Below are 27,898 nucleotides of genomic sequence, written 5' to 3'. Positions count from 1 at the left end.
TTTTTTCTAACCCACATACTAACAATTTACGAAAAATAATATCGAGAAAACGTTCATGTGGTTTGGACGTATCCTGCTTTTTTATTGCAATTAGACAAAACTATAATTTTAATATTGTCAGAATACGTCCATGTGGGTTGGACTTGTTAGGAGTTTTAAAAATCTTCGCATGTATGTAATCCATGTTACTTGGACGTGTTAGGAGTTTTAAAATTAAGAGATTATTTTTCGATAGAGATATGATACGATACGATTTTATAATAGAGAGTTATTTCTCCAAGCCTAGATAATGCAGATATCGAGTCGACTGTTTCCATGGATACAAATGATGTCAATTCCTCATCTCTTGAAAATTCATCACAAATATTTACCAGTCGTCCTAAAAGAGGTCCGAAGCCAGAATATTAATTTGGCAATCAAAGATGACATCGAAGTTGAACAGAAGTGCTAATAAGCCGTGACTAGAAAGGTGTACTCAAATCAGGCAAAGAATTTATTTATTATTACCTGTTGTAATTATTGTATAATGAAATGCAATGAACAAATTACCGAAGGAGAATGTAAATTCGAATTGAAACGTTTTTGGGAATTAGGTTCTTATAATTCACAAACAACATTCATCACTACTCTTGTGACTGAAACACCCAAAAAACGGTGTTATGGTAGAAATTATACAAAAAGACAATTCTCCAGGGTTTATACTCTCAACAAAAAAAGAGTACACCGAATAATGTTTTGCAAAACAATCAATATAACTCCTACCAGAATAAATTAACACTGCTCTTCAGAAAATTTCAGGCCGTAAGGAAATATTGGATCAAAGAGGGTTAAAACAAGGTGGGTTGAACAAAGTACCTCAAGAAAAAGTGAATGCTGTCATTAAACAAATTAATAGGCTTCCAAAATATACCTCACATTACTGCCGTGGAGACACGGAAAGCAATTATTTTCTACCACCTGACATGACATTGGCAAAAATGTATGCTATGTTCAAAACGGAAGTTAATAATCCTGTAACCTTTGCTATAAACAGATATTTTATGCTAAATGCAACCTAAAAACAAAACCGCTAAAAAAGATACGTGTAACGATTGCGATACATTTAAGGTGAAAATCGATAACGTAAGAGATGATTCGGAAAAAGCACAACTTATCACAGAAAAAGAGAAACACCAGGCTTTAGCAAAAAATACGCAAGATTTGCTAAAATGAAATCTGCTTACTGCAAAAAACAGAGACGACACAGAATGTCTCACATTTAGTGTGCAAAAGACCCTTCCCTTACCGAGAATTTCCACTAATATCATATTTTATAAACGCCAACTATAGCTTTATAATTTAGGCATCCATAGTGGAAAACAACAGAAAAGTTTCTGCTATGTATGGTTAGAAGGCATTGCAGGAAGAGGTGCTCAAGAGGTTGGGTCATGCATATTAAAGCATTCAAATCACATATCTTCAGCAGTTAAAGATTTAATTTTATGGTCAGACTCATGTGGGGGGCAGAACCAAAATATTAAGATTACCTTCATGCTTAGGCATTACTTGAATCAAAGCCGCCCCTCAATACAGTAACACTAAAATTTTTGTGTAGTGGACATAGCTATCTGCCTAACGACAAAGATTTTGGTGATATTGAATGCAGTCTCAAGCACCAGCAACGAATATACACTCCATTCGAATATATAAACGTAATGGAAAATTGCCGCAAGAAAAATTCTTTGATTGTTACGCAAATGCAAAGCGTTGATTTCAAGGGTAGTAAAGATTTAGAAAAACATATTGTGAATAGAAAAGTCGATACCAATGGCCAAAAAATAAATTGGCTCAAAATAAGGGCGATAAAGTTAATAAAGGAAAACCCATATTTAATTTATATCAAGAGCAATAGTTTTGAAGAAGATTTCGTGGCAGTAAATATACAGCGTAGGGGTGTGTCGACTGACAATTTTTTAAGTCTATTAACTGCACTATGGCCAGAAGGAAAAGCAATTGCTTTTCCAAAATTAAATGATTTGAAAAGCATCATGCATTTAATTCCAAGTGATGCAAAAATACACTATGAAAACGTTACGGGTTCATCAAATATTACCGAGGATGTATATGGCTACAATTCTCAAATATTAGATTTTGAACCTGAAATTCCAATATAACATTAAGTACTTAAGTACATATAAATTTATTTTGACCACAGTGCCCTTACCTATTTTAAGTTCTAATGATTATCGCATGTTCCTTTTTATTAAACAAATTTCCAATAAATATGTGTAAAATAAATGTACTAATATAGTGTTTTATTTATAAAGAAATATTCAAATAAAGATGATTGTCCCAAGGTTTTATGTGCTAAGATCAGTACAATATTTAGGAAAATACAAACACAAAACAATCAGTTTTTAATTTGCAGAAAACATCCAACCCTCAAAACACTCAATAACTTTTAAATTAGTATGTTTTTCAAAAATCTAATAATCAATCAATATGCACTATAATTCCATGTAAGTATTTAAATTACAAATTCAATCTAAAAAAGATAAAAGTCATACTAAATGTTAATTTGTTACTTCAAAATTTCAAATGCGTTTTTCTCAGTATGTAAAATTGTGGCTTGGACGTTTTCTGCTTAACTACATCCAATTTACCCTATCTGTCATGATGTCACACATAACCTCCAACCCGAAATGGTACTGGATCAGGACCTCTACCAAGATACACGTGAGTTATTTTTTCCCCGGTATCAGTACCTATCTAATAACATATTTATTTAAAGTCAAAGATAAATTTACAATTTAAAAAAAAGTTGCAAAATGAGGATCCCATCTTTTTATTATAATATTATATTATTCTGTGGTCATATTTATTATTTCAATCTAGTTTATAAATAAAAAGAATTATTTTCTCATTACACACATTTTTATTTTTTATACAAATCGAAAGTTATTAAAATAAATATAAAAAACCTATAAAACTATGAATTTATCAAAAGTCTTTACTACTAATAAACTAAATTTTAATAATAAACATGACCACAAAATAATTTGTATATAATAATAAGATGAGATCCTCATTTCGTAACGTTCTTTTAATTGTAAGTTTACTTTAAATAAAAAATATTTTCCTTTTAAATGTTTTAATGCATAATTCTCAAAAAAATGTCTCAAATTGAAAGCTTCGTATTTTTCTGCTAGGTGCATGTTAAATTGTTTAAAAACAATATTATACAAATTTTGTAATTGATTGAAAATCGTTTCTTCATGTTTTGCATTCATTATCTAGCCATTTTTATACAAAAATGAATGCTATCAGCTGGTAGGAATTAGTACCCCTCATATAACTAGCGCACCTTAGATTTAGAGTTTATACAGTGGTTTCCAAACTTATTATGCCCATGGACCCATAACCTGACCATGAACCGCCAAGTGAAATATTTCTACATAACTGCATATTATGTATTAGAAAAGTTATAAATTTAATTTTGATGTCTTGAATGGTAAATGGTACAAACATTTTGATAGGTATTTAAAGTACCTAGTAGTATTTATTGAAATTATAACTTTTGTTTTAAAACACAAAAATTAAAAACAAAAAAAGACATTTTTTTCAATGCGATTGGTGAACCCATGGGATGATATGAGATTATTTATGTTCGGCTCTATGTTTGTGAGTAACATTCGTAAATCTCCAGGAGTACTATTTTCCAGTCGGCTTCTTTTTTTCGTGATGAGGTTTATAACTGCACTAAAGCTACGTTTTACTAAATAGGAAGACAGGAAAGCAATCAACAGCTTCTGTACAGTGACCCATAATGCAGGATATAAAATTGGTATTATTGGTTTTTGTAACCAGAATTTGTGGTAGGTACCTATCCTTATTCAAACATTGGTTTCAGCTCCACATTTGTGGATAATTCAATAAATTGCTCCTGTATTACTATGGATTCATCCAGTGACGTCCCTAGCCAAAATGCCGCCCCTAGACAGCGCCAAAATGCCACCCCATTTTTTTATACAGTATTTTTTATCATCCTTCCATGACTCCAATATCTAAGAAATGTGTTGTATGGATACATTACTAACAAAATATATACCGCTAAATCTAATTTAAATGCCATCTCTACTTCAATAGACAATATTGCAAGTCCATGGTTTTCAGATACATTTAAATATACACCTGACAACTTTCAAAACTCGCGAGTGACTGGCAAAAATATTTGGATAAATTAATTAGGTAGGTAAGTATGTACCTACCGATAATTCAAATATAATTCTCAAATCTGCACGTGTCATTGCTAGTCATCAAGGATGTGACATCCAAGGACAACGGAAGTAGACTAGGCATCGCAAGCCCGACAAAGAAACACTCCTGTTAAACATTATATTTGTTAATTAATATATTTTGTTTCCAACCAGTGAGCTGATTTTTCTATTGGAGAGATATTTCCGCGATTACTAAGTTTAGGTACCTATTTCTATATATACCTAATGATTCTTCTCGATTTGCCGCCCCCAAGCGACGCTCAATCTGCCTACCCCCATGGGACGTCACTGGATTCATCTGAGTTTATGAGTCTGCTTGCAAAAGAGTCCAACACTTTACTTTCCAGGAATTCCAACACTGAATAAAAGAGTGCATAAAATCGATCCAAACATGCACTTTTAGAAAACCAACGAACTGCTATTTATTTAAACTTTCATAATAATGAAAATGTGTCAAAAATATTTTTTATAATAAACCTACTCTTAATTTGTCACAAATCCCCTCAGCGGTCACAAGGACCCCTGGGGGTCTGTAGGAACCACTGGTTTAGACCATATCAGGTGTTTCTTTTTTATTTTTCTTAGTCATAGTAAATTTTGTGACATTGGACCTTTCAATGGTGATTTTTGGCACACGGCGCTTTATTTATTTCCGGTATTCAGTAACAAAAAATAAGATTGGAAGGAAAATTAAATTATGATAAAGATAAGAAAACAAATTAAATAGGTATGTAAGAATAGTCAGATTATGTGATGTGGGATTTACCTTCTGCAGGAACTGTTCTGAGGCACTTCGGACAGCTGGGAAGGTCGATGTTGGGCAACTACACTGTGGTCACCACGGATAATACAGCCAACTTTACATTTACCAACACTACGTTTCTAGTCACGGCCACTGTCGAGGACACAAAAGTGATAATAATTAATCTTGAATGGTCCTCATCCATGGCGCAACGATATGTGGATTGCTTGAATCTCGGTAAGTTAATAAACATCTATTCACTATTGCAATGATTTCCAACTATTTTTGTTTGGCGGAACTCTTGACAAATTTTTTATAATGTCACGGAACCCCTTCCTAGTTGACACACATTTAGTTAGATGTTGACAAATTAAAAAAATGGCCATGCTAAGCAGCAGGCAGTAACATACCTAAGCAGTGAGCAGACTCAAAATGGCGTTTCTTGCTATTTTAGTCTCAAATATTATCTAAATTCATTTCCATTGGCAATTTCTGTGTTGAATAGAAACTCATTAAAGTTGTGGTGTACACTTGTATTAGGCGGCACTCGTGATACAATGCGTAAGGCACTGGCCTTTCATCTGGGAGCTCTGGGTTCGATCCCAGTGAGGACACAATATAATTATGTGATTTTCTCAAAGCCTGGGTGTTTGTGATTGTTCAAAATTACTAAGAACCACCTTGTACGAAAATGCAAGGACATGGTTATTAATAATTTAAAAAAATACATATATATTCACAGGATTTTAGCACTGCAGATGAAGATTTTGTAATCTTTACTTAATCTACCATCAAAAGTTGTATTATTTATCATAGAATGTCTTGCCCTAAACAACACACAACCTGCCTATAGTCACGACATGTCACTGCCAATAAGGTCGGTAAACATTAATAAGTTGGTACCTACGTATTAAAAAATATATTAGTATAACAGTTTTTAACATTCCGGTTACTGTATTGTCATCCTAGGTTAATCAGTTCATGAAACTGCAAATATTTCAGATAATATGCATTTCGTCATCTTCTTATTTCGGCTATTCCTAGAATCTAAATCTATTCAAAATGTTATTATTTTCAATATAGTAAGTACTCTCCATTAAAACAAATAATTGATTTACCTATTATATCCGTCAGATTTCATTTACCCGTCATAAATAAAATTAAAAATGCATATTGAAAACAGAGCGTCGCATTCCATTATGAACAAAAATAGATCTAAAAATAAATGCGTTAAAAAGAGACATACTTACTCAATTGTGAGAAAGAGATGTGAAAGTAAGGGGTGAGATCAAGATTGTATTATGACTTGTAGACTGTACGAATGTATAGAAATACTCGTATGATCATATTTTAAGTTTTGTAGATAATTTGTAGATAAATAGACTAGACTAGACTAGACTAGACTTGTAGACTGTACAAATGTATAGAAATGCTCGTATGATCATATTTTAAGTTTTGTAGATAGTTTTGTAGATAAATTTTGTAGATAAAAAATGTATCATTTTATAGATAAAACAATGATGATGAAACCTTATTAAACTTATTTAAATTACCAAACTAGGCATTTTCATTTTACTTACTGTAATATTATCAATCTTGTACGGTAACCCAAGATGACATTACCGAAACAGACGGAATTTATTAGCATTGTAAAGGGAAGGTTAATACAACCGAATTCTTCAAATTTTGTTCCTTCATATGGCAGTTGGAAAAATTCTTTTCTCAAAAAGAATTTGCTCTAGTTCAATATTAACTATGATGCGATATCTAAACCAAAACAGGCTCAACTTTCATACATTCACTCTTTTATGTAAGGATCTACTTAAATGCAGGGCATGTTAAATCTTACTTTTAGCCTATTATTTAGGTAAATGGCATATTAGTTGTTCTTCTTCTTCGTCAGCACCTCATGACTGAAGATCGTGGCCTGGATGATTTGACTGTCAAACAGCTTACTCAATGGATTAGTCCCACTCCTCTCGGCATTATATGACACGTAAGGCATGTGACCACTTCAAGACATGTGACACCAATGACATTATTAATGGACAACGCACTCAATACAGTAGCTAGCAAGTAAATTTGCACATAGCGACATTCGCACATGTATAGGTAGATGTCACGCAATTTCCATTATGCGATATCACGCATCGGAAATTTATAGCAATGTCGCCTTTATTGTAATGGCGTTATAACAGTGTTTCTAGTATCAACGTTCATTTGAGCGAACCCGTTCGAACCGAACCATTCGGCAGACCCGACAAAAAGGATTGGGAATTTATAGCAATATCAACTTTATTGTAATGGCGTTAGAACAGATTACGCCATTCGGCAGACCCGACAAAAAAGTGAGTGTCATTTTTTTCCAGATGCTTTGTCCATATTAATCTCATTGTGTGACACCCATAAATTGATACAACTATCTGGGGTATTCAATGTTTTCTTTAATATACCTACCGATGCGTGCATGTCTAAAAGACAAGACAGCGCGGATGACACAAATGGATACTAACCTAATAATTATGACCGTTAAACCATGCGAATTTGATAGCCACTTATGGTTGCAATAGCTCGTAATAACTCGTAAGTAAACACATCTCGTGCTCGTCACAATAAGTGCTTCTACGCCTGTTTGAGTCTACTGAGTTCGAAAATCCTAAGCAAGAATAACAAACTGCATATCTACAAAACAGTTATTCGACCAGTAGCTACCTATGGCTGTGAGACATGGTGCCTCACTCAAAGGGAAGAACATAAACTGGCCATATTCGAAAGAAAGATCCTCAGGAGAATTTTCGGGCCCACATTGGAAAATGGAAGTTACAGGATAAAAATGAACCACGTGTTAGAAGAATTAATAAAACATGAAACGGTGGTGAAATTCTGTCGATCCCAAAGACTAAGGTGGGCTGGACACGTTGAGAGAATGCCTGAGCACAGGACGCCAAAAATCATGACCAAATGGATCCCACAGTGGAAACGGCCTAGGACTGGGAAACTGAGGAAACGACTGGAGAAAGATGGGGAGGGCTGGAGACTGGAGAGGAGCAGCCAGGGAAAGGAGCGTGTGGAGGACAATTGTAGAGGAGGCCAAATCCCGCCCCGGGATGTAGTGCCGAGAAAGAAGAAGAAGAAGAAACACATCTCGTAGGTATACATGCAGGCCAGGACGTGTTTATCGCTAAACACAAAGTATGTAGTGTCTGGGTATGAAAAATGTAGCTAAAAAGTGCGGTATTTCGCGGTTGAAGCGATGATGTTCCATAAGTAGCAGGCGGGGTAAATGTAGAGGTCAGTGGCACCAGACCTGCTAGATTTTGTTTACCCTGCCTCTTCACGCCGCCTTAAAAATCAATAAAAATATAGGTATTAGGTACAATTTACTACAATTTAAAATTTATTACACTTTTTCGGTCTTATAAATACAAATTGGTGTACATAGCAATCATTTACGTGGGCCTGGGCTCTAAGGCGTGAGCTCTGTCAGCTCCCCTCTTGTGGGGGCCATGCCTATGTCATTTAAAATCAGACCTTATTTATAATCGTATATTCAACATTGTAGTCATTTTACCCCACTTTGCCACCTATGCTCTTGTGTCTTTTTAATCCTCAGGGCCTTATATATTTGAATATTTATAGGGGGCATGATGTGGTATGGTGGTCCAGAACAATACAAACAGCTGTGGCCGATTGAGAGCATGATTTATGACGAATATTCCTATGTAACTAAATCAGAAGATAATTGTGCTATAGCTGAACCTTATTGGTTAAATTCCGTAGGAACTGTGATATATCGTCGCTATAGGTTTTGTTTCCCGAATAGACCAAATGTCAATTTTACAGGAGACGAAAAACAAACTTCATTGTCGTATATTTTAATATCAGTAGATGTATCAATCATTCTTTCTACACTATATGATTGCGACATTATCTAAAAATAGATTCCAAGAATAATATACTGGTATAAATCATTAAATTCACAGAAAATGCGTTTTATTTACAAGTACTCACTCTGGATATTCGGGAAATTTTTAGCGCTCTCTCAGAATAGCGGATATTCGGGACAAAACATGGATATTCGGGATTTAAGACCGTAGCGTAATGCGGCACGACCGACGGAGTACTGAGTGGTCAAAAAATACGAACCTCAAATGTTATATTTATTTACACGATAAATGTTAATAATTACTTTTACTACTTATATAAATACCTAATTATGTTATATGAAGGATACTAATCACCTAATTTAATAGGTAATAATAATATGCGGTATTCGCTATGTTCGGTTTATTTCGGAATAAATAATTAAATACTTAGTTATAAAATAATCCATCGACTAAAAATGTATATTTTCAATTGTTTTAGGCTTTTCACCGGGATGCATAGGTACCACAGCATTACCCCTATTTCGCTATATTATAATAGTTTAGTGAAATTATTTTCCTAGCTATTACTCTCATTACCGCAAATATTGAATTTATTATTTATTACCTACCTAGTTTTGCAATGACGTATTACCTGCTGATAATTATCTGCCTATCTATTACCTACCATACGAGTCTATCGTTTATTCCGCTCCCCACCTGAGTACTTCTCAGTACCACAACCATTATGTTTACAGCAAATGCTATCTTCTTTCAAGTATTTTGAGCAATATAATCGTTGAGCAACACTGACAATCTTTGTATCGCATATTTATTAGAACCATGAGCGGTGATTAGTACTTACTAAAAAAACCAAGAGCCGTTGAAAAATGAAAAATAATAATTGCCTTACCCAAAAGGGCGTCGCATGCGGATTTTGCCTAAGGTTTGAGCCCCATGGACTACCGGACTGCAAGTAGGGTTGCCAACCATCCCGGATTTGCCGAAATTTCCCGGAATCGGAATCGCTGTCCCAGATCCCGGATGAATACTCAATTGTCCCGGAAATTTATAAATTGCTAAAAAACGAGAAGAATGATTTCATATCTGATGCTAATTGTTTTCTTACGAGATGTATCACATATTTGAAAGAAAATTATTTATTTAACGAAAGTAATATTTTTAACAAAATAAAATGTCTTTCTTTAAAGAAAAATAAAGAATTTTCTGAATTGACATGGGAGCAATTATCCGTTTTCCCAAATATATTACAAATCAAAATTGTCATCGATGCGTTATAGGCACATTTTTTACGGTATTTTTAATGTTTCAAAAGCAATTAGGTGAAACAATGTTCGCGCTTAGGTACATACTACAAGCTAATTTTCCTCATCATCTCATAGGAAAAGATATATCCTGGAAAACCATCGCGTTTAATATATGCCTTGAGTTATATTACCATGTCTTCAAGTGAACGTGAAAGTGAATTTTCGAAAATGAATCTAATTTTTACCCCAATAAGAGTTTCATTGAAGACCAAAAAAGGTTCGGCAGTTTTGTTTATCAAACTCGCCTGACCATCTTTGACACTTCTCGATCCTTCAAAATACGTTGATCGGTGGTTACTCAGTGTAAGACATTCGGCCATAGACTCGTAACGCTAAGAAAAGGAATCGAGACGATTTGCCAGACGAGAATTGGACTGAACTTTTAAAATACCATGGCCCCCAAAACGAGAGGGCTGACAGGGCTCTAGCCTGGGGGATCGCCCAGATAAGTGAGATAAACGCACATCACAAATTTGCTCTAAACGTAAAAAAATCGCTTGCGGAGCTTCTTTCCTTTAGGCGTATTTACATTTTAAAATAAATGTTGTGGAATTGCATTTTTTGGTTAATGTTTATGATACACTGAATACCCTTAATTTTACCTCGAACACCATTTGAAAAACGCTACTATAGAGGGTCACACTGCCTTTAATCTTAGTGTAATATGTGTGTATAGGTAAGGGTCCGCCAAAGATCCTGGACTGGGGGCCCGCTTCAGGATATGGGGACTATGGAAAGCACCACATTATATGTTTCATTCAAATATATGTTTTTACAATATTATTTTTTACAACTTTAGTTGTTTATGTGTACCTATTTGTTTGTTTGTTTAATTTTTTATGCGCTTCCTGGCATAGAAAAGGTTGCTTTAAATTATATTTGAATGTAATTTTCTTTAGAAGGTAAGAAGTTTGGCAAGAAGTGAGTTCCGGCACCTTTGTTTAAAAAAAGCTCTGTATAGGTATATGTAATTAAGTTGCACATAAAAAGTTTCCTCAGAAAATTAGGTAATGGCTGACTGATGGTGATGTTCAGTTTTGAGATATTTGTCCCGTAATCGTCACAGGAAAAGTTGGCAACCCTAACTGCTAGGCACTTGCGCTTGCTCGATCGAAAACAGAGGGGAAAAACCGCGTGGCAACTTACGTTCGTCGCGCGGGCCATAGTTTTGAAACTTCATAATTCTTGTATAAATAAAAAAAACAAGTATTTAGTCCTTTTTTTATTAAACAACATAATATACTTCACACTGGAAAGCACAAGGCCTCTTCAATTATGTAATACAAATACGACAATTAATACTTACAGATATAGAGAAATAGAAATTCAATACAGAATAAAATAGAGAGGGTTCAGTAAACAAAAATAATAATATGTATAAGTAAAGTAAATAGTTAAACAAGTGAACAGAAAAAAATATAGCAAAATAGTGAAACCAACAAAGATAATTGAAGTGCATTGTACTTCATTCATAGTTTTTGAAACTCTCGACGAGCGCATAGTGCGCATTAAAAATCATTGGTTCTAGACAGAAGAATTTTTCACAATGATATAAATAATATTCCAATATTATCACGTAGGTACCTGAGTGATTAAAATATTAAAAAAAAACATGCTACACCGAAACCAGATCGTGTAAACCGATTAGCTGTCGCGACAAAACGTGTAAAGGAAATTGATGTACCTTCAGACAACATTTTTATTGATAGCGAATAAATTTCTTCAATAAAAATATAGTTTATTTAAACAACAAGATATATCTATGTACGTATACAACATATAATTATAATACTTTATTTACCGTACGTGATTAGGTAAAACAATAAATTGGTAGGTACCTTTTTTGCAGTCGCGAAAAATATCGACGTTTTTATTAAAATCGCAATATCTCTTTAATGCGTCGACATATTGACATGGAATTTTCAGGATTCGTCAAAAATGTATCGATAATTAAATAAATATTTGTATTTATTAATGATTTAATGTTTTTCAAACTATGGTTTATAGTTTCCGAAGAGTAGGTACATACGATTTTCATACAGTTAGTTGATAATTTATTTTGATCACCCCAATCTTTGTCAAATAAGTATTCATACAAAAAATAAGAAAACTAACAGTACACATTTTAGATTATAATAATTATATAAATAGAAAAATAAATATGGTTCAAACTAACCATGAAACTTAACACCTTGTTTCAAATACCCACATTTAAACAATGATCTTTTGTTATATTTGCCAGAATTAGTCATTGATACCGAGTCTAGACTCTTGAGTCGCCACATAAATATGTCACATAAACATGAGTGCAAATTACATGCAATGGATAAAAATTATTTACGCACGACTCAGAGGTTCTCAATCCATAGAAATAAAAGTTTTTACTTCGACAAGTAAACGGTTTTGGACAATTTGTGCCTATAATAAATTCGTTGACAGATTTGAATCATAAACAATAATCTAAATTTTTAAAATCATTTAAAATTAATCATTTTTTACCCATTATAATATTGCAATACACTTATACAAATAAGTCTACTTATAATAAATTACAAAAAAAAAGACCATGGTCAAGTGGAGTCACATAGAAAATGTAGTCATAAACATGTTTTAAAACGTTTAGTTTATGCACTAGGATTACATTTAGCATTTTTTACAAAAAGCATAAAATTTTACAAAGACATATCGGTACATAATTAATAAAAATAAGTGAATGAGTATTTGGTTAATAGACGGGATCATTAAAAATGTCGCCTGGTAACGTTGATCTATGCTAATCTTAGGTCTAAAAACATTTGTTTAAATCGAATTAGGAAAAAGTCCTTTATCGCTTAATCCTAAAATAGCTTTATAATATGTGACATCAATGTCTGGCATGTATGGAAACATTGCTATCAAATCTTTCACTTTTTTCTCGGTCAATTTCGTGATATTAGTGGACATCTTTCGAATTGTAGGAAAACTTATTTCCTTGTAAGGCTGCGAGCACACGGCAAAGCGAAGTTTCGGATTCATCCGCCAAACGACGTTTGCGTTTTATTTGCGTTTTATTTGCGAGCCGATTGCGTTTTAAATGCGTGTCAAATGCGTCAAAATTTCGACAATGCTGTCCAAGAGAAAACACGGTTTTCAAGGGGATTCATAAACGCCTTTTTTTGAAACTGCACCCTGCTGCGAGAGTATTTATCTTTCATTACAGTGGCGTACAAGGGTAAATAAATCAATATAAAATCAGTACGTAATATTGCATTATACCTACATTTATTTTCCCACTATTGCTTCTTTTGGAGCTGGACTGTTTTATATCGAAAGCGTTTTGAAAATTACCTATTGTTGAGCCTATTATATACCATCATCATCAATACTATCGACCGAGGGTACTTGATGGAGTTTGAATTTAAATTCTAATTGATTTAAGTTTTGTACTATTATTATTTATTAATACAATAAAAAAAGATTATAAGTTAATACACGAAGAAAGGGTAAAAACCTTATTACCTAGATACCTACTAAGTAAAGGATTAAGTACAAAAACATAATATTTTGAATAATTTGAATATTTGCAGTATTCTAAAAACCTGTTGTAAATACTATTAATACATTCGGTAGGTAAGCAGTTTTAAAAAATATAATAAAAAGTTGTGATACAGCACAGCTATGAGAAGAAGTATTTCACGAGAAGAAAGTCTCGCCATATCTATACGGTAAACTAAACTATTATTATTTATTTTGTAGTATGTACTTATTTAATTAATTTTTTTATTAGTTGACACTGTCATCTTCTATAGATACACTAAAATGGAAACGGGTACTAATAATAATATATTGAAGTGAGAATAATGAATACCCACCTACTACTATTGATAGGTATGTGCTTGTGTACTTGTATCGGTACAAGTATATTTATATTAATTATTGTTTTTTTGTTATAATATATTAGTTGCGATTAATTGACAATAAAATTTAGATAATTTATCTATTTAGCCGCTACAGTACCATATTATTCAATTACATATTCAAAAAAAGTTGGTAGTTATGAATTCAAAACACCTTTCATAAAAAATAGATTGAAATATTAGTAGGTATACCATCATCAATACTATCAACCGAGGGTACTTGATGGAGTTTGAATTTAAATTCTAATTGATTTAAGTTTTGTACTATTATTATTTATTAATACAATAAAAAAAGATTATACGTTAATACACGAAGAAAGGATAAAAACCTTATTACCTAGATACCTACTAAGTAAAGGATTAAGTACAAAAACATAATATTTTGAATAATTTGAATATTTGCAGTATTCTAAAAACCTGTTGTAAATACTATTAATACATTCGGTAGGTAAGCAGTTTTACAAAATATAATAAAAAGTTGTGACACAGCACAGCTATGAGAAGAAGTATTTCACGAGAAGAAAGGCTCGCCATATCTATACGGTAAACTAAACTATTATTATTTATTTTGTAGTATGTACTTATTTAATTAATTTTTTTATTAGTTGACACTGTCATCTTCTATAGATACACTAAAATGGAAACGGGTACTAATAATAATATATTGAAGTGAGAATAATGAATACCCACCTACTACTATTGATAGGTATGTGCTTGTGTACTTGTATCGGTACAAGTATATTTATATTAATTATTGTTTTTTTGTTATAATATATTAGTTGCGATTAATTGACAATAAAATTTAGATAATTTATCTATTTAGCCGCTACAGTAACATATTATTCAATTACATATTCAAAAAAAGTTGGTAGTTATGAATTCAAAACACCTTTCATAAAAAATAGATTGAAATATTAGTAGGTACACTAACACGAAATTACCTGATATAGTCTCATTACAATAGCTATCTTTTTAATATGTAGCTATTGAATTCTAAGCAATAATATTCTATTGGAAATATGAACAGATTTTAAGGGGAGATATTTCAAATGTTTATGAATAATATGTTTTAAATGTTTATTTAATAAAAGATACAATAGGTATAATAATATATTACATTGTTCTAACAAATTATATACAAAAAACCTATAAAATATTTTAATTAAATTATATCTGTTTTCCCCATTGCATTAACGCCACTGTGAAATTCTTGATGACACTAATTAAGAAAGAAGGAAGATTTTTTTAATTTTTAAGTAATAAATTATGTCATACAATATGTGCCGTATTGTGTTCGCCAACTTATAGCTATTATGGATATTAGTACTTTTTGTTTTCACCGTTAGTGTTATTATGTAAGAATTTATTTATTGCACTATCCGAAGAATTAAAAAAAACCTTTTTTTGTCGCCAGTGGCGAACTAAGATAAATAAAATATAAAAATATAATATGTAAACAATACCTACATAATTATTAAGTATTTATTTTTTACCATTTTACCTATATTTATTTTTTCCACTATTGCTTGATTTGGAATAGAATTCTGTTATATTATATCGAAAGCGTTTTTTAATTTGATGATATTTTCATAGTGTAGAAATTATTTTTAATTACTTTCATGCGGATTTTTGTTAGCTATACGCAAATGCAGACATAGTCCAAATAAGCATTAATCATTCAAGTGAATCTTTCTGGTTGCAAACAATTCATCATGACTTCGACAACAATAACAATACAGAACATGATAAAACAGAACAGCCAGGTTTTCTCCAGGTGTTCTGTTTTGTCATGTTCTGTTTTGTCACTGTCCTGTTTTGTCATGGAACCGACTGAGATTTAACATTCTTCATATTATTATATATGACAATGTGCTAGGTGCAGATTGCGTAGGCTTAAACCTTTACATTATACCCAAGTTTTTAATGAAAAATACCCACTCATCCGGTCATGAGTTTGTCATTGGTAAATAAAATTTATTAGGCCTTTCTGAACATAATTATGTGGTTAATCAGTAATATTTCTTAATACGCGCCCCCATAAATTTCAGCTTTCAAAAGTTCGGTCCTGGCCTAAATGGGAAGATTTAAAAGAACATGTGGTAGGTAGTATATTCATGGCACGTATTGTATGACATAATTAATTACTCCATTGCTTCAGTGGCGTTCATGCAATGTAGAGCAACAGATATAATTTAATTAAAATATTTTATAGATTTTACTGTAGCGGGTGAATAGATAAATTATCTAAATTTTGTTATCAATTAATCGCAAATAATATATTATAACACGAAAACAATAATTAATATAAATATACATGTACCTACACAAGTACACAGGAACATACCTATCGATAGTAGTAGGAAGGTATTCATTATTCTCACTTCAATATGTTATTATTGGCACCCGTTTCCATTTTAGTGTATCTATAGAAGATAAAAGTGTCAACTAATAAAAAAAATAATTAAAGAAGTACATACTTACTACAAAATAAATAATAATGGTTTAGTTTACCTTATAGTTATGGCGAGCCTTCACGCTTAAAAACAGATTAAATTTAATAAAAATATTTTATAGATTCGATACCTACATAAAGATTCTACTACTAAAAAGGAGGCATGATTCTATTAAAGATACATACTTATTTAATATCGAATATAACCAAATGCATACCTACTTGTATTCTTCCCAAAAGAATGGTGTTATTTTAAATATGTATTTCATATAATATGAATAGGTAGGTGGGTAATTCAATACGTATCTATAGGTACTTATATAAATATTTTCGGTATAGGTATATAGGTATTCATCAAAAATTATTTAAATTTGCATATTACGAACTATACCTTAACATTGTTTATTCGTTTTTTTTTTTATTTATTGAGTAGTTACAGTTGGTGACATCTCTCATTAGTTAATATTATTAAACTCCCAACATATTGCACAACGAGAAAACTATTGTTTACGAGAAATGACATTTTAATACGCTTACCTACCGAATGTATTAATCGTATTTACAACGGGTTTTTTTAGAAACACTGCAAATATTCAAATTATTCAAAATATTATGTTTTTATACTTCATCATTTACTTAGTAGGTATCTAGGTAATAAGGTTTTTACCCTTTCTTCGTGTATTAACTTATAATCTTTTTTTATTGTATTAATAAATAATAATAGTACAAAACTTAAATCAATTAGAATTTAAATTCAAACTCCATCAAGTACCCTCGGTCGATAGTATTGATGATGATGGTATATAATAGGCTCAACAATAGGTAATTTTCAAAACGCTTTCGATATAAAACAGTCCAGCTCCAAAAGAAGCAATAGTGGGAAAATAAATGTAGGTATAATGCAATATTACGTACTGATTTTATATTGATTTATTTACCCTTGTACGCCACTGTAATGAAAGATAAATACTCTCGCAGCAGGGTGCAGTTTCAAAAAAAGGCGTTTATGAATCCCCTTGAAAACCGTGTTTTCTCTTGGACAGCATTGTCGAAATATGGACGCATTTGAAACGCATTTAAAACGCAATCGGCTCGCAAATAAAACGCAAATAAAACGCAAACGTCGTTTGGCGGATGAATCCGAAACTTCGCTTTGCCGTGTGCGCGCAGCCTTAGACGGTGTACGGTTAACTTTCTTATAAATATTAACTGTTATGAAATCTGAGGCAAATGATATTTTCTCTTTTCTACTATCACAGATGTCTAAAGTGCTGCAAAAAAATTTTTGGCACACCTTAATTTTTTCGGCAAGCAGTTCAAAATAATAAGTATATGAGAAGCGTTTCCGACTTGTTTCTTTCTTTGTCCGTTTTCTTGTTGGTATTGACCTCGTTGTATATTTGCTGTAATAATGGTTTTTTTATCATCACTTAACTTATAAAATTGAGAGTGGATAATTTTTCTTTCGTCTTCCGTAAATTTACTCATACATTTTAGATGACATGTTGGGAAACATGTGCTTTTCACAATTTTTGCTGGATGTGTTTTCTTTATAATATCGACGTATTCTTCGCCATGTTCCCTTTTATTTTTCCGGACATTTCGTGTCCACTCCGTTGGATTAATTTTTCTTTAAACGCCACAGGAATTTTGAGAAGAGGAACATATTATGGACATCTCATTCTCTTCGCCTTGGGTTTGGTTTGGTGACTGGGCTTCTATACAGTCTCTGAAGGTACTGGAAAAAGGTAAATTTAAATAAAACACAAAATAAAATAAGCAAATTAAATAAAAGGAAGCTGTTTTCATATAATACAAACCCTAAAAATGACGTAGTCAAAATTTCATTAAACAATTCGAGATTAGGACCAAAGTAAAATTTAAGTTTTAATACAATCAATTTCTATATTTTCTTTCCATATTGTAACATTTTTATATGATATTCTTATTGACAGAAAAATAATGCGTCATTATGGTCTTCAATCGAACTTGTTAGTTTTATTACAAACCACCAAATAAATATTATATATTTATTATTGTAAGGAATAAGAACTATGTGAGCATGTATAAATTATTAACCATTAGCTGATAATATTAGATTAGTACATATTATATCGTAAGTGTATAATATTAACTAAATAAAATATTACTAGGTAACGTAAATAATAAATTAAATTAACTATTAACGCATTCTAAAATAAATAATATCACCGTCTTTATTTTCACAGAAATAGGTACCTACGTTAAAAGTAAAATAAAGACAAACCATGTTTGATGAAGAAATAATAATTAATTCTTTACGTTACGGTAGTTACCGGGTCACACTGTAGAAATGCTGTATAATTCATATGACCGTTGGGTTTTGTCGCTATTCATCGATACAAAATACAGTTATTTAGGTTAAAATACTCACTTCCATAACTCTGTTGTAAGTTCAGGGCGAACTGGTGACGTATCAGCCATGATTTATCTCTTCAAATTTGTTGAACTCACTATTAAAACAATGGTAACTTTAAAAACAATACTTAACAGCTCGAACTTTGAAAGATGAATCCGGAGGGCCAAAAAGTATGATTGCGGGCGTGATTGTTTTAGAGCTAGACAGCGTGAATGTGGGAGCGAGATGCACGAGATCAGCGCGGTTTGATTGGCTTAAGTGATATTCGGGAAATAAAAACTCAGCCAGCGGTATATTTTGACACAAATTAACTTGGATATTCAGGAACGGATAGTTGGACGTTCGGGAGAAAAGCACGGAATAATTGTTGCTTAATATGGCCTATTCGGGTTTTTTTTTTTAAATATCTCTATTTCTAGATAAAAATATATTGTTTTTATAAATGATTTCGATAGAGTTCGGTAAAAGAAATCGAACTGCATTAAAATGTCGATTTCGACTAAAATGGATATTCGGGAAACAAATCCTATAGCGACGATATGTCAATAAGAATGTTCCTCTATTCATTGATCAAAACAATATTAGAGACAATCACTTTTGTCTCATATCCGAGAATAAGGCACCTTACTCACAAAGACGTACCGCTAATACTCTTTCTTACGATGTCATATTGGCGAAAAACGCCAGGCAAGGTCACGAATATGCTGTCGAAAATTACTTGGGTAAACCGTCTGATGTGCCCGACTTCAGAATGGTTCAACATCCGATTTGGTCGACGTGGGCCAAATATCCTAGAGCGATAAATGAATCAGTCATAATGAACATGGCGAATGAAATTGTCGCCAACGGTTTTAATAACAGCCATATCGAGATCGACGATCGGTGGGAGTATTGTTACGGATCTCTCACAGAGGACCCGAACAAGTTTCCCAACATGAAGAAGACCATTCTAGACCTGAAAGACATGGGATTCAGGGTGACCCTCTGGATTCATCCTTTCACTAACGAGAACTGCGAATTGTACGATATTTTAAAGGAGTTAGAGTAAGTTGATACATTTAATTGACTATAACAATCAATACTTCGTCGGAATATAAAGAAAATGCTGAAGTTTAGTGCTATTGTAGGTAGTTTCATATTATTGAGACGTCTAACGACGGAATACGAAGTATGCAATTCAATACACTCTGCTAATAAATTATATTTTACACTTTTACAGTGATGTTTCTATACAATAAAAAAGATTTAGTTACAAAATAGTAAAGTTGGACGAATCATAAAAACAAGGTGTTTATGTATAGATTTTTATAATAATATGTATTAACAAATTAATACACCCATATTATAAGGGCCGCGCCACGTGTGGCTGCCATACTATAGGTGGCAGCATAAAATTGCCCCTCCCCACTCCAATATAAAAATAGTGGGCATAATATGACAGACATCAAGCAAAATTGAAAAAATAATTATATTGAATTTTGACCAGCTATGAATGGAAAATCGAGGTTCTAACCTTGGCAATTATTGCAATACCAGATAGAACGGAAGTTAATAATATAATATGATGAGTTTTATGTTGACATCATATGGTTGGAAGAAATCTATTGTTAATTTTGCTTGTTTAACATATTTTAGTTTTTGATTGTCTGATTTTGGGCTTATATAAAAATTTGTACACGTGCGGTACCTAATTGAAAAATTAGGTGTATTTCAAAAAAACATTACCTTCTTCTTAGGTAAATAATTATTATAAAGCAATCATTATTCGTAGGATGTTTATCACACTTGAATGGTCAAAAACATAGCTTATAATTAGTATCTTTAGAATTATCTTCAAATGTGTTAATCTTGCCCAATTTCTGAATAATAAAATACCTAATTCTTGTCAAATTTGGGATCACAGAGATTATCAATATAATTTTTTATCGTAAATATTTCACTATAACAATGTCTATATAAATTATACTGATGGTTTTATAAATGCGTTTATTAATTAATAAAAGTAAAAAATCTTAAAACCACTGCACATTTATGTACTGAAATATGACTATATTCTAAAACATTAGAGCGAGAGGTTTAAAAGAATACTATTATCTAATAAAAATACTTTATGCAGTCATCAAATGTTTAAAATAAATATAAAGGATAATAAGGCTTCAAAATTATATAAATACATTATCTACAACGTTTTAGGAATGTCCTGGATCATGCTTTGAAAATAGAAAAAAGCTCAATTTTGACCCACGCTGAGCACGTCTGCCCTTAAGATCACGTAAATAACGAGATCTCTGATGTAATGAGGAAACATTCATTGACATTTTAGTTTATGACTTTCTCCATACATTTATTCACTTTTATAATGAGCTACTTCTCGGCTATACCGAGCAAAACTGTTAATGTGTTATTATTAGGGTAACTTTGTGATGTGTGTTTACCTCACTTATCAGGTCGACCCACCACGCCAGGCCCCCTAGAGCCCGGGGCCCCAGGCTACAGCCCTGTCAGCCCCCCCCCACCCCTTGTGGGAGCCATGAGCCATTTGACTTCACATAATTCACCAATAACTTAAACGACTTTAGACGGCGATCGCTGCTACCACTGTATATATTTTTAAAAAAATATTGAAAAATAATCAACAATATTTTGTTTGGTGACTAGTGTACCTACCTACCTGTATTATATGTCTGTAATATTTTAGTTTATTTGTGAAATCGGAGGATGGCAGCATCCTCACGGAGTGGTGGAACCAGAACAATACTAATGCCTCCTATATAGACTTCACTAACGACATCATCGTGGAGTGGTTCAGAATACTTAATAACAGAATCAATGACTACAAACTCGACAGCTTCAAGTTTGTTGCAGGAGAATCCGGGTGGCAACCGCAGGTTAAATTTTATTTCTATAAACAGTTACTGTAATTTACTCACCAGTGATAACCAACCACCCAAAGTGATAAATATTATCAAACTTAGGCTAGGTTTGTAAATATTATATATTAGCACTTATTGTAATATTACACTTGCACTTTATTATAATAAGATGTTTTTAATTGTTGCAATAAAAATGCTATATTTTAACAGCACCTCCTTTGCTGCTGTCAAAATTTGGCACTTATTGCAACTATTACAAACATATTATTGTAATTATTACAATAAGTGTGAATACTTTGATACAAACCTACCCTAAGTTTGATAATAATTATCACTTTATAACTTTAGCGGTCGATAAGTATAGTATAGAATAGACCCACAGACATTCTTTTTCTATTTAATAATATCATGCTGCGGGTCTATTCTATACACAAGCCTGCTTTCGGTCCGCTACGGCAGCTAAATAGGGTAGGTAAGTATCAAATTATTAACACTTATTGTAACAATTAAAATAAGTTAACCGTCTTAACTGTCAAAACTGTCTATTTCGGTCTAAAATTTATCACAGAGAAGAGAGGTGCTGTTAAAACATAGTACTTCTTGTAACAATTATAACTAAATTATTGTAATTGTTACAATAAGTGTTAATAATTCAAAACTTTCCTACCCTATTTAGCTGCCGCAGTGGACGGAAAACAGCCTTGTGTATAGAATAGACCCACTGATCTCATAAAATATGTTTTACAAAATAAAAAAATATGGGCTCCCACTGTGTCAATGAAAATGTATCTTATCAAACCATGTTAAATATTATCATTATTTAGTTATAAATACTTCTTTTGGGGCTTTTGGTAGAGAGTGAAATTGAGAGCTGTGCGCGCACACCGTTACGAAAGTAATCGACAGTATGAAGTTAGTTGCGAATCAGTCAGCTGTATACAAACGCATAGCAGAATTGCTCCGTTCCGAGGCAACAAATTTATTATTGTCGGCCATTTGCAATTCTTACGTAAACAAACGATTAAACGCCAGAGTGACAGTTGTTACTTTATAAATAAAAACAACGAGAAATAATTATATAATTTAGTAATATAAGTTAAAGTGTATAAAAATAAACCAACGGCGCTCCAATTAGCGGCCTTTTTTCTTGAGTGTGTAATTTAACAAGATAATTAAGAGCTAATCGAAGAATCTTGGTTATCACAAGTTTTGTTTTTGTTTTGTTACCTACGTCACGCACGCGTCTACGCACAGTTTTTTTTTAAACCATACATCAACACAGTAATTAATTTTATTTATCTTTTATCAATACGCAATCCAGAACGTAAGATTTAATTTTTCCACGAGAAGAAACGCTAGTCTCGTGGATTCCACAAACCAGAACTGGTTTGCTCCGGTCATTTTGAGTCCTGGTTGAAATACCTTATAATGTTATTAAAAAACGGACTCAATATTTGAATTTCATTGCAGCTAATGCAGAAAATTCTGTTTACATGTGATGTTACGAATGGCAGCGGTACACAGAACAGATAATTATTTCTGAGTTCCCTGCAGCGGTACTTGCATTGCTTTGCTTGACAAAATATTATGTTTTTCACTTCGATTCAACCAAAATTGAAGTAGGGTTTCACTCTGAAATTTTTGTTTCAATGAAGTACCTATTGCATGATAATTCTATCAATTTTTCCTTTTAAATAGTAGTCAATCCAAATTCATCATCTTGTCGCGCCTTCTTTTGCTCTACGCGGCTCCCCAGGGAGGCGCTCCTCCCAGTTTGGATATTGCTGGTCTAGACAATCCGCTTATATAAACAATTAAGTTATTTAATTTAAAAAAATATATTTGAAATATTTACCTATTCAGCTTTATTTTCATAACCTACATAAAATAGAATACAAAAAAACGTAAAAAAAAACTAAAACACTTTCCTGTGGGAATGTAGCGAGATTGACAATCAATGTTATTAGTAGACTATGGTGTCCTTTTTTCAGGTTCACTTTCGTATATTTAGGCTCCGTCCCTTTATGTAGATTTTCTTCAACGTCTTTGACTCTCTCGAATGAATTATTATGTCAATCTTTTTTTTTCTGTTTAGATTGGAGTTCAAAATGGCGACATGAACGAACAGCCAGCTCTCATCGTAATACAATACGTGAGGAATGCCGCCAAAATTGGGGGGCCCATGACCGAAATACGTACCGGACAAAGGTCTGTATCTTAGACTATAGATACATCTATGTATAATAATATAATATTACAAAGGTAGGTATTTTATTTTACTAACTAACGATTTAAGGGAAGTGGAGATAGTATAGAAAAGAGAATGTGAGTCAACGACCAACGAACAACGATGGTATTATTTGTCGAAAAGGGTACGTAGACCGGGTGCTAAGGTACTTTTCATATACATATACACTAAATATATATCTATTCATATACATGGAAGAGCTAGACTCTTGACTCCGGTCCCCTCATCATTCTAAAGTCAATATTCAATTGAATATTCATGTTTTACGTTCCTACCATAATACATTGATTTTGTATAAATTAATTAAATATATATTTTATTTGTACTGTTTGCCCATCCTTGATTCTTGTTTCTTGGCCCATCCCTAATGCTCTGTGTGAGTTTTGGCTCCACTTACATAGTACAATACAACGATACTTCTGGGGTCGAAATTCGGTGGGCCCAAAGAGATTGAAAGACTGGGTGGGCCCCTTTAAAATCAAAGCAATGTTTATAATATTATGAGATGCTATATGCGATTGCCAGTTATGATTCTCAAAATTCATAATGAAACTGAACAATGCGTACGTCTGTAGGCCGTTTTTGCACGTGCTATGCACATTTTACCCACATGTACCGATGCTGGACCGGGGACACTGTAGTAAATACCTGGTCTTGCATAAGTGTGAGTTTATAATATATTATGAAGTTAGTTATCTTGTCGGTCGGCTGTAAATTCATATCCCATGACCCACCGGTTTAGTTTATTAGTTAGTTTGCCAGTAAGTGATCAAATATGTCATCTATCTCCTTAAGTTTTAAAATATATTTGTTAATACATACTATAATAATTTATAATATTATCTTGAATGATAATAACAAAGAGTAGGTATGTGTTATTTCAGTTAATTAAATCAATATTAATTTGTATTACCTAAATATTAATTATTGTAATGTACTAGTTGTGGATAGTTGAATTTCACATTAGTAAAATAATTTTGATAAATAATATTAGGTAGGTATTATGATGAATGAGGTGGTTCATTTATTGAAATATAAGTTCAGTACATTGACATTTGAAGACAAACTAGAAGTGAAACGATTAGGACCTCACCAACCAGTCACTAACAGATTTAGTTATTGTGTATGAACTAATCAAAACAAAAAAAGCATTAACCTCCGAACAGTTTACCAAAAAACATGGTTGACGGCGAGTGTATCCTTGAAAAGACTATTTTGTTTTTCTTGTAGCAATACGATTCTTTCGAACGCAGGAGGCATATGAATATGAAGTAATAGCTACAAAAGATATGTTTTTTTACGCTTTGATTAATATTGATTAGGTAGATACTTATTAGATATTTCACGCCATCTGACCCCACTTACTAAAAGATGCTAGAGCCGCCACTGTACCTGAGACATGTGTGTATACATGAAAAGTCATGGTGCCAGGTCGAGAGGTGGTCCGTGACTCGTGACTCTCGGTAGTCGGACAAAACAGGTGCCCTATGTTATAACTTGTGACATGAAGTCACCCGACGACATGACGTAATTGTGACGTAAGCTCAATACACGCATCGACAATGCGCACGGCTCACCATATATATTATTATGCTGAAACACCTATTTGTGTATGGGGACAATGGATAACGCTAGTATTAGAGTAGCGTTAATTTCTCGAATGGTATTGACTCACTCCTGTAGTACGTCACGATGATGTCATATGACGTCATGTCGACCGGGCGACTTCAAATCGCAAGTTACAACATAAGGCCCAGAACATGAAAAAACAGAACAGTGACAAAACAGAACAGCCAGGGGAAAAATAAAACATTCATTTTTACCGTATCTATTTATTAATTAAATATTTAATACAAAAACATTATTTTTACTTTACTTATAAATGTTTAATATATATTATAATCAATTCATGTTGGCCATTCGGCCTAAAAATATCAATGTATCTGCTTGATTTTGATAATCATGCACAACTCCACAACATTATTAAACTTATTATTTCCTTATACCCAAGTCCCGTACCCGTAGTGACCCAAACATTTTGAACATAATATTAGATTGGTGATTGATTATAGATATAGGTACCTAGCTTGCCGACTTGCAACACCGAGTTGAGTCCCGTTCAATTGAGGCTTTCCAGCGATAAGGTATGCAGAAATTATATAATTTGATTTTTTATGGCGTATTGAAAGCCTGTGTTATTAAAAATCATAACATAATTATGAAGACAACAATTTCAATATTAAATGTTATATTTTTCCTGAAAGGTTATAGTTATATTTATCGCTGTTGAAGCTGTTTTGTTTTGTCAGCGTTCTGTTTCTTCGTGTTCTGTTTATTAATGGAACCGTGATTCTCACACCTCACCTCCGTACTTGATATTCGGTGGTATTCGTTCGCGTATCTCGGATTCGTCCGCATAAAATGATAGACGCAGGTCCTTTCATGATTCGTCCATCTGAGACGCAACCATACACGAAAAGTGGTAGTGCTAGCCACGGAAGTAATCGTGGAGCCCACTTCTTGCTTCGTTAGTTGGTATTTGACGTGTGTTAAGTAATTATGCACTTATTGTGTGTTAGCATCATTCTTCTTCGTCGGGACTTTATGACTGGGGATCGTGGCAAGATTGATCTCGATTCTACACGACTCGCCTCTATCCCTCTTGACATACAGCGGCACTCAAAACATTTTCTGCTTGCTGTCTCAAATCGTAACATATGTATATTTCTTTGCGAATTTCATTAATCTGTGCGGTGTCCAGTTGTCCCAGCTCCCAGTCAACGGTTCCGAATCGTCCTAAACCATACGTTTTCTTATATCCATACAAAAATTTTTGGAATAATTTTATGATAGATTTCAACAATAATTTGACACTATTTAACTAGTCGTTTCTTGATAAACTCTCCATAAAAAGTAGGAGACAGGTTTGAAAATTCCCGAGGTAGACAATACATCAAAAACATTACCAGTCTCAGAACACGCTTTTTGCAGTTGACTCGTTCATCAACATGTCCCCTCAATTGTTATTACAGGACTCAAGACTTGCCCGTGTTTGTACGCATGGCAGACAAGGACACAGTGTGGACGTGGGATAACGGTCTGCCGACGCTGGTAACCACTCTTCTTCAGATGAACATGGCAGGGTACACATTTGTATTGCCCGACATGATCGGGGGCAATGGCTACAACGAGCCGCCCTCCAAGGAGCTCTTCATTCGCTGGACGCAGGCCAGCGTCTTCATGCCCTCGATGCAGTACTCATTCGTTCCTTGGGATTACGACAACGAGGTTAGATGGTTTTTTTGTTGTTTTTTTCTATCCTTTTATATCTTACACTGTAATGTATATATTTTTATTTCTTATTCAATACTGAGCAGTGGCGAAGACTCGCTATATGAAGCGATTACTTAGACCCTACATTAATTCAAGTATATCTTAATTATTAACATATAATAGCGAAGACTCGATTAGCGTTGGGTAAATCCCTTTGGCTGCTACGATGTTTTTCAAAATCCGGGCGAGGATTGCTACCAATAATTGTCGATAAATGAAAGTATTGTATTCTTTTTAGACACCTTACCACTCTAATTGATTCTGCGAAATCGGAATGTTATGAAAACACATTTCGTAATCGAGGAAAATAATTGACATATCTCTTACTCACTCTATCATACGGGCGATCGCGAGAGCGAGCGAAATGCACGATCCGCGCACAGAGTTTTGATTTTTACCAGTTATTGGAAACAATCGGTTATCCCACACGAAGGATAATACAAAGTAGTGGAATTAGGAAACTTCCCAGCTGAAAAGAAATTATTTGCATGGTGGCCTCGTTAAAAGAT

General features: G+C 33.0%; 1 protein-coding gene across 1 annotated transcript in view; it reads left to right on the top strand.

Annotated features, from left to right (window-relative positions):
- The first annotated feature begins 2,681 nt into the window (after window positions 1-2,681).
- LOC147072786 (alpha-galactosidase MYORG-like) overlaps window positions 2,682-27,898 on the top strand; it is a 29,157-nt gene continuing 3,940 nt past the window's right edge. Inside the window, exons 1-7 of the mRNA XM_085945712.1 lie at window positions 2,682-2,715; window positions 5,032-5,235; window positions 8,638-8,783; window positions 19,468-19,979; window positions 21,634-21,823; window positions 23,904-24,016; window positions 27,089-27,344. Of these exons, the coding sequence (XP_085801838.1) occupies window positions 2,682-2,715; window positions 5,032-5,235; window positions 8,638-8,783; window positions 19,468-19,979; window positions 21,634-21,823; window positions 23,904-24,016; window positions 27,089-27,344 (1,455 nt within the window). The remainder of the gene's footprint in view (window positions 2,716-5,031; window positions 5,236-8,637; window positions 8,784-19,467; window positions 19,980-21,633; window positions 21,824-23,903; window positions 24,017-27,088; window positions 27,345-27,898) is intronic.

The sequence above is a fragment of the Rhyacophila brunnea genome, unplaced genomic scaffold (assembly GCF_057557595.1).
Source record: "Rhyacophila brunnea isolate RB1 unplaced genomic scaffold, BYU_Rbru_1.0 scaffold_19, whole genome shotgun sequence".
Lineage (NCBI taxonomy): Eukaryota > Metazoa > Arthropoda > Insecta > Trichoptera > Rhyacophilidae > Rhyacophila > Rhyacophila brunnea.
The sequence above is the reverse complement of the archived record's forward strand: the minus strand, read 5'-3'. Positions and strand labels throughout refer to the sequence as shown.